We start from the raw sequence: 6,459 nt of genomic DNA on the forward strand, positions 1-6,459 counted from the left end.
AGCTCCAGGATGTGACAATGTTGGCAGGTGCCACTCTGGGACACGCAGCCCCAGCCCAGCCCCAGGCAGGGCTTGCCAGTGTCACTTTTCCCCCTTCCCAGGGAAATCATCACAACTGGGTTGATCCCTGTGCAGAAGAGGAGCGGAAATCCTCTCATGAATTCCCTTAATTGGACGTCAGGGGATCCCCTGGCCCCTTTTCCTCTGGGGTCCTGGGGCTCCCAGAGGGATGGGCTCCAGCAGGGAAGGGGTTATCCCTGGTTTTAATTGGCTGGTAACGAGGACCCAGGACTGGCTCTAATCTCTCTGGAATGTGACCGATTTTCAACTATTTTCCTCTTTTTTTTTCTTTTTTTTTCTTTTTTCTGCTGTTTCACAGCTCAGATCCCCAAGTGGGGGGACAGTGGGGGCTGTGTCCCAGCTGGAGCCAAGGGGTGGGGAGGAAAAAAAGGGGAGGGGGGGCTCATTTTTCCACATCACCACTGAACCATTCACCAGCTCCCCCCGCTTTGTATATTTTGAAAGAGTCCCCCCTCTTCCTCCCCCTCCCTTCCCCTTTCCCTTCCCCAGGCTCCTGAAATGGCCTCAAAATGAGAATCAGCCTTTTATCCCCCAAACCTTCCCCCACTGCCGTCCCCCCTGCGCTGCCTCCCCGCCTGTCCCCATCCCCTGGCGCCTTCTGCGCTTACAGAGAGCCCAGAAATCCCCTTTGTGACGGAGCCCTGGGGTGTGAGGGGACATCTCCTGCCCTGTCCTGGACACAGCCACAGGGGGACACGGTGGGGGAGCAGCGAGGGGCTCATCCAGTGCTCAGAATGTGGGGTCTTGGCTTGGGACAGGTGGGGGGTCCCCAGTGCCATCCCAGCGTGGCTGCAAGCGTGGCCATGGCGCTGTTGGGACATTTGGGCTGCCCTGGCACTGTGGATCACCCAGATTTGGAGGATGCATCAAAGCTGTCACTTCGGGAGCAGCTCTTCCATCTCAGGGAGCGCTGGGTGACCGTGAGCCCGTGGGTGACAGTGAGCCTGGGGTGACACTGAGCTGGCAGATGGTGGCCAGCCCGTGGGTGACAGTGAGCCCACGGGTGATGTGGGGCCTGCAGGTCAGGGTGAGCCCAGGGTGACGAGGCCACTGCATTCCAGGCGTGCTCTGGGTGCGTGGTGTCTCAGCTGCCAGGGGATGGATCCAGTCATGGCACCTGTGGGATCATCCCAGTGGTGCCAAAAGTCTTCCCGTGGGGGCACTGGGAGCGCGGTGCTGGAGCGTCCCTGTGCCAGGATGGGGATGGGAAGAGCCCCCTGGCTCCTGGGTTAGGCAGTGAAGCGGGTTTTGGGGGATCCCCTGTGCCAGCAGCTGTGGAAATGGATCACGAGGAATCCTCATCAGCTTCAGGACTGTGCTGTGCCATGGGGGTCCTGGGTGGGGGTTCGTGGGTGCCAGCAGGGAGGGGGGCGATGGGGGGTGCTGGGGATGGAGTTCCTGGAGGCAGAGGAGGAGGAGGAGGAGACTAAAGGTGAAGGGAGGGACAGGATATCAGAAGTGCAGGCTGGAGATACTGGGGATGGAGGGGGGATACTGGAGGTACAGGAAGGGGTGGGGGGTGCAGGAGGGGCATGCTGGGGACAGGGGACAGCCAGAGGGGCTGCAGGGGGCACATGTGGCACATTGGGGGTGATAGGAGGCCACGTGAGGGGGAGGAACCCCCCAGCCCTGCAAGAGTTAACACCCCCCAAACTCCTCCTGGCCTTTCCTTCCAGCTGCCTCAGCTCAGGAAGGTCTGTATTTGGGGAAATTCCTGCAGGCAGCTGCTCCAGCCACATTCCCACATTCCCGAGCCCTGGCATCTCCAGGGACCCTCCCTCCTGCTGGCTTTGGGAAATGCCTCTGTCTCCCCAAACACTGCACAAAGCGCCTTTCTTTGGGGGTGCCAAGGAGACGCCCCAGTGTCACAGCGAGATGTTAACCCAGAAAGGGAGAAAAACCCCCAGAACCTCTTTGCCCCCAGCCCATGGGTTGGGGTGTCCTGGGCTGGGTTTGCAGGCGAGGCTGGGGAATGTTTTGGGGTTAGAGGATTGGTTCGGAGCTAGGGGATGTTTTGGGACTGGGGGGAGGTTTTGGTGCTGTGGGATCTTTTGGGGACAGGGTTTTTTTGAAGGGCTGTAGGAATGTTTTGGGGCTGGGTGAGGTGTTTCAGGGTTGGGAGCCTTTTTGGGCTGGGGGTGTTTTGGGGTCAGAGGGTGTTTGAGGCCAGGAGTGGGGTGATGTTTCAGGGCTGGTGCAGTGTATTGGGACAGGGTTTTTTGGGGTGTCCAAGGTTCTTGGAGGGCATTGTCCCATCCCTCCCACAGTACCTGCAGATGAAGTGGCCACTGCTGGACGTGCCGGCCGGGGCCACGCTGAAGGACAACCGCTCGCCCTCGCCCGCCCACCTGGTAAGAGCAGCCCCCAGTGCTGGGGTGGTGGGTTCCCAGCACCCTCAGATCCTGCAGCTGGGGAATCTGGGAGTGGTTTGGGCTGGAAGGGGCCTTAAAGAGCAAAGTGGCACAATCCTGCCGTGGGCAGGGACACCTTCCATTGTGTGTGAGCCCTGGTGACTGCCCTGCTGCCCACGGGGGTGTTCCTGGAGGGTGGCCGCAGGTCCCCTGCCACACGCTCTCCCCGCAGTCCAACAAGGTCCCGGTGGTGCAGCACGCCCATCACATGCACCCGCTGACGCCGCTCATCACCTACAGCAACGACCCCTTCCAGCCCGGCTCGCCGCCCGGCCACCTCTCCCCGGAGATCGACCCCAAGACAGGTGAGCAGGGCGTGGGGGACACCTCTGGGGGAACAGAGGGTGATGGTGGGGAGATTGTGCTGGGAATGGGGTCTGGGGCGTGCAGCCGGGGACCAGGGGGGGCCTTGCCCAGTGAAAGGCTGGGTTGGGGTGTGGGGATCCCCCCAGGACTCCACTGTGGCTGTTTCAGCTCTGCCCAGCCTGGGGTGACGGGTGCTGAGGGAATTGGGGTCCTCAGAGGGCACAGGGGGCTCCAAGGCTGCTGTGCCCCTGTTCTGACCTCCCTCCTTGCCCCCTCTCCCCCTCACAGGGATCCCACGGCCGCCGCACCCCCCCGAACTGCCCCCCTATTACCCGCTGTCTCCTGGAGCCGTGGGGCAGCTCCCGCACCCGCTGGGCTGGCTCGTGCCACAGTAAGGATGGACTGACCCTGGCACGGGGTTCCTGGGAATGCTGGGAGCCCCACTTCTGACTGAGACCCTCCTCCTCCTCCTCCTCCACTTTATCCCACTTTCCTGCGAGCTCAGCAGGATGCTGCAGCCTCCTGTGGGGGGTGGGAGGGGAGGTTTTTCCCTGCTGCTGGAAAACTTGGGAATGGAAAAATCTTTGCAGATGGAAATCAGCTGAAGACCAGTCCAAAGATGCCATGAACTGGGAAGGGATCTTTTTTCCCCCTGAAACTCGTGTTTTTGTAGGCAGGGACAGCCTGTGTACTCCATTCCTGCTGGTGGCTTCCGGCACCCCTATCCCGCCCTTGCCATGAACGCCTCCATGTCCAGGTGGGTCTCGGGAGGGACCCTCAGGGGCACCCTGGAGCTGGCACTGGGTTTTGGGACACTTCCCTGCTCACAGAGCATGGGCACAGAGCAGTCCCAGGAGATCAGGGTGGTCTCCTTGGCTGAAAATGCCACCAGAGCGGGTGGCTGGTCCTCAGGGATGGAGGAATCCCATGGGCTCAGGGCACCACTTGGGCTGCATCAGCGTCACCATCTCAAAGCTGGGGTGGGATCTGGGGGCTTTCAGCTGGACTCGGGGTCTCCAGCTGGCTTTGGGAAGTGCAGTGTGGATTTGGGGTTTGCAGAGCGTGTTTGGGGTTTCTAGAGCGGATTGGGGTTCCAGCATGTTCTCAGGTTTTCCAGTTCAGCTGGGTTGAGGCAGGTGGTCTCTCAACCCAGGAGGTTCTCAGGGTGGTCTTTGGCTGCCTGTGGGGAGGTGACCACCCCTCCTGTCCTCTTCCCCCGCTGCAGTTTGATGTCCAGCCGCTTCTCCCCGCACATGGTCCCGCCACCCACGCACGGGCTGCACCCCTCAGGCATCCCACACCCCACCATCGTCTCGCCCATCGTCAAGCAGGAGCCCTCCCAGCCCAGCGCCAGTCCTGGCGGCAGCTCGTGAGTGGGGCCGGGCCGGCTGTGGGGACGGGGGCTCTTACTGGGGGTCCTGACCCCCGTCCCACTCCTTCCAGGAAATCCCCGGTGGCCGTAAAGAAGGAGGAGGAGAAGAAACCTCACATCAAGAAGCCTCTCAATGCCTTCATGCTGTACATGAAGGAGATGAGGGCCAAGGTGGTGGCCGAGTGCACGCTGAAGGAGAGCGCTGCCATCAACCAGATCCTGGGCCGGCGGGTACGGTGGGGATCCCCCACGAGGGACCCTTCAGACCCCCTTGGCTTCACTTCTCCCCATGGATGGGACCCCAGACCTGGGGCTCTGCCAGCCCCGGGAGTCCCAGGGGGGTGCTGGTGGCACTGGGATGGGGAGGGATCATCAGCCCTCGGGGTCAGCAGTGTGGATTTGGGGATTCCAGCTGGACTCTGGGGCTCCCAGAGTGGCTCTGGGGTCCCCAGCATGCTCTCCCTTCCCCTTGCAGTGGCACTCGCTGTCACGGGAGGAGCAGGCCAAGTACTACGAGCTGGCGCGGAAGGAGCGGCAGCTGCACTCGCAGCTCTACCCGACCTGGTCAGCGCGGGACAACTACGTACGTGTGGCCCCGGCCACCCCGGCCGTGCCCGGGCTCTGGCGGGGGGAGGGAGCTGCCGGTGCTTGGGGATCGGTGTTGGGGTGCTGGGGGCAGCGGGTGACGGTGCCGAGCCCCCGCAGGTGCTCTGGGCCAGCCTGTTTCCCACCACAGCATCCACCACGGTGGCCAAAAGCCACGGAAGGACCTGAAATCATCTTTTCCAGGGCAAGAAAAAGAAGCGAAAGCGCGAGAAGCTGGCGCAGCAGCAAAGCCACGACGCGGACAGTGAGTACCCCCCCTCCGCCTCCCCCCGTGCCGGGCTCCGGCCCTCACGCCGTGCCTGTCCCTGCAGCCTCCCTGCCCTCCAAGAGCAAGAAGCCGTGCGTGCCGTACCTGCCGGCCGAGAAGCCGTGTGCCAGCCCAGCCTCGTCCCACGGCAGCATGCTGGACTCGCCGGCCACGCCGTCGGCAGCGCTGGCCTCGCCGGCCGCGCCGGCCGCCACCCACTCAGAGCAGGCCCAGCCGCTCTCGCTCACCACCAAGCCAGAGGGCAGGGCTCAGCTCGCCGTGCATTCCACCATCCTCACCAGCAAAGCCTCCTCTTCCTCCTCCTCCTCCTCCTCCTCCTCCTCCTCCAGCCTCGGCAGCCCACCCTCGCTCCTCTCCAGACCCATCCCCTTTGCCTCGGTGACCCCCACGGCTCTCCTGTCCTCCCCGCCCGGCTCCATCCCTGCCGCCCTGGCTGTGCTGCAGACACAGCCCCTCTCCCTGGTCACCAAACCTGCTGACTGAGGGAAAAGCCTCCTTCCCCTGCCTCCCCCCTCGGGCTCCTCCCCGCTGTACATTGCAGAAGCCACAATCAAGATTCAAACGCAGCCAAAACCATTATTGGTCAATATTTGACCCTTTCTGAACTCTTTGGAAGCAGACTCTAGAGGAAGAGGCTTTCTGCTCAGAGCTGCTGCCAGCAGTCAACTTAAAGACTGTTTTTATTAAAAAAAGGAAAAAAAAGGAAAAAAAAAAATAATGAAATAGACCCTCCACAAGCTGCCGATGATGGGAATCTCTGCGGGACGAACTGAGCGCTCCTCGCTGCCGTGGGGCACGGGGATGAAACCTGCGTGGTGATGCCAGCACCAAATACAGCAGGTGTTGACTGGAACTGGCACTCCATCCCGGATCCAGGAGCAGGAATTCCTCCAGCTGCTCCCAAATCCTCCCGTCCTGCTCCCATCCCCAGCTCTGTCCTGGCAAGGAGCTGGATCCTGCCCCAGGGATGCTGCTTCGTCGGTGCCGCTCCTGCCTGCAGTCCTGCTGGAGTGGGCAGGGTCTGGGGCTGAGCCCTGGGAGGGGTTGTGTTTTTATCACCTCAAAATCCTGTTATTTTTCACAAAAGGAAATAAAACTACAGCTGCAACTCACTGTGTGAGTGTGGTCTGTGTGGGAAGTGCTTGCTGCTTGTCCACTGGCACCTTCCTGGGAAGTTCCTCAGGACAGAGCTGCAGTCCTCCCCTGAACACCTCTGTCATGGGCACAGGGGGATTTTGGGGTGTCCACTGGGGTGTTCAGTTTGCTAGAGTTCTCCAGGCATCAGGACCTGGGGGGTTTGGTGAACCAGTGCCTGAGGGAGCGGGAGTTACTGGTGTGCACTGGGTCCTCTGTGCCTGCTTCTTCCAAAGCAGGGATGAAAAGACTGGAATTGAAAAGGACCAGCAGAAAACCAA

The 6,459-nt window shown here is 61.5% G+C and overlaps 1 protein-coding gene across 1 annotated transcript in view; it reads left to right on the top strand.

Moving 5' to 3' along the window:
* Positions 1-6,152, top strand: part of TCF7L1 (transcription factor 7 like 1) — a 14,054-nt gene extending 7,902 nt beyond the window's left edge. Inside the window, exons 4-12 of the mRNA XM_015648779.2 lie at positions 2,349-2,432; positions 2,665-2,797; positions 3,087-3,189; positions 3,472-3,555; positions 4,024-4,167; positions 4,242-4,401; positions 4,646-4,753; positions 4,960-5,020; positions 5,088-6,152. Of these exons, the coding sequence (XP_015504265.1) occupies positions 2,349-2,432; positions 2,665-2,797; positions 3,087-3,189; positions 3,472-3,555; positions 4,024-4,167; positions 4,242-4,401; positions 4,646-4,753; positions 4,960-5,020; positions 5,088-5,527 (1,317 nt within the window). The 3' untranslated portion in view covers positions 5,528-6,152. The remainder of the gene's footprint in view (positions 1-2,348; positions 2,433-2,664; positions 2,798-3,086; positions 3,190-3,471; positions 3,556-4,023; positions 4,168-4,241; positions 4,402-4,645; positions 4,754-4,959; positions 5,021-5,087) is intronic.
* The last annotated feature ends 307 nt before the right edge of the window (positions 6,153-6,459 follow it).

Source organism: Parus major, chromosome 22 (genome assembly GCF_001522545.3).
Source record: "Parus major isolate Abel chromosome 22, Parus_major1.1, whole genome shotgun sequence".
Lineage (NCBI taxonomy): Eukaryota > Metazoa > Chordata > Aves > Passeriformes > Paridae > Parus > Parus major.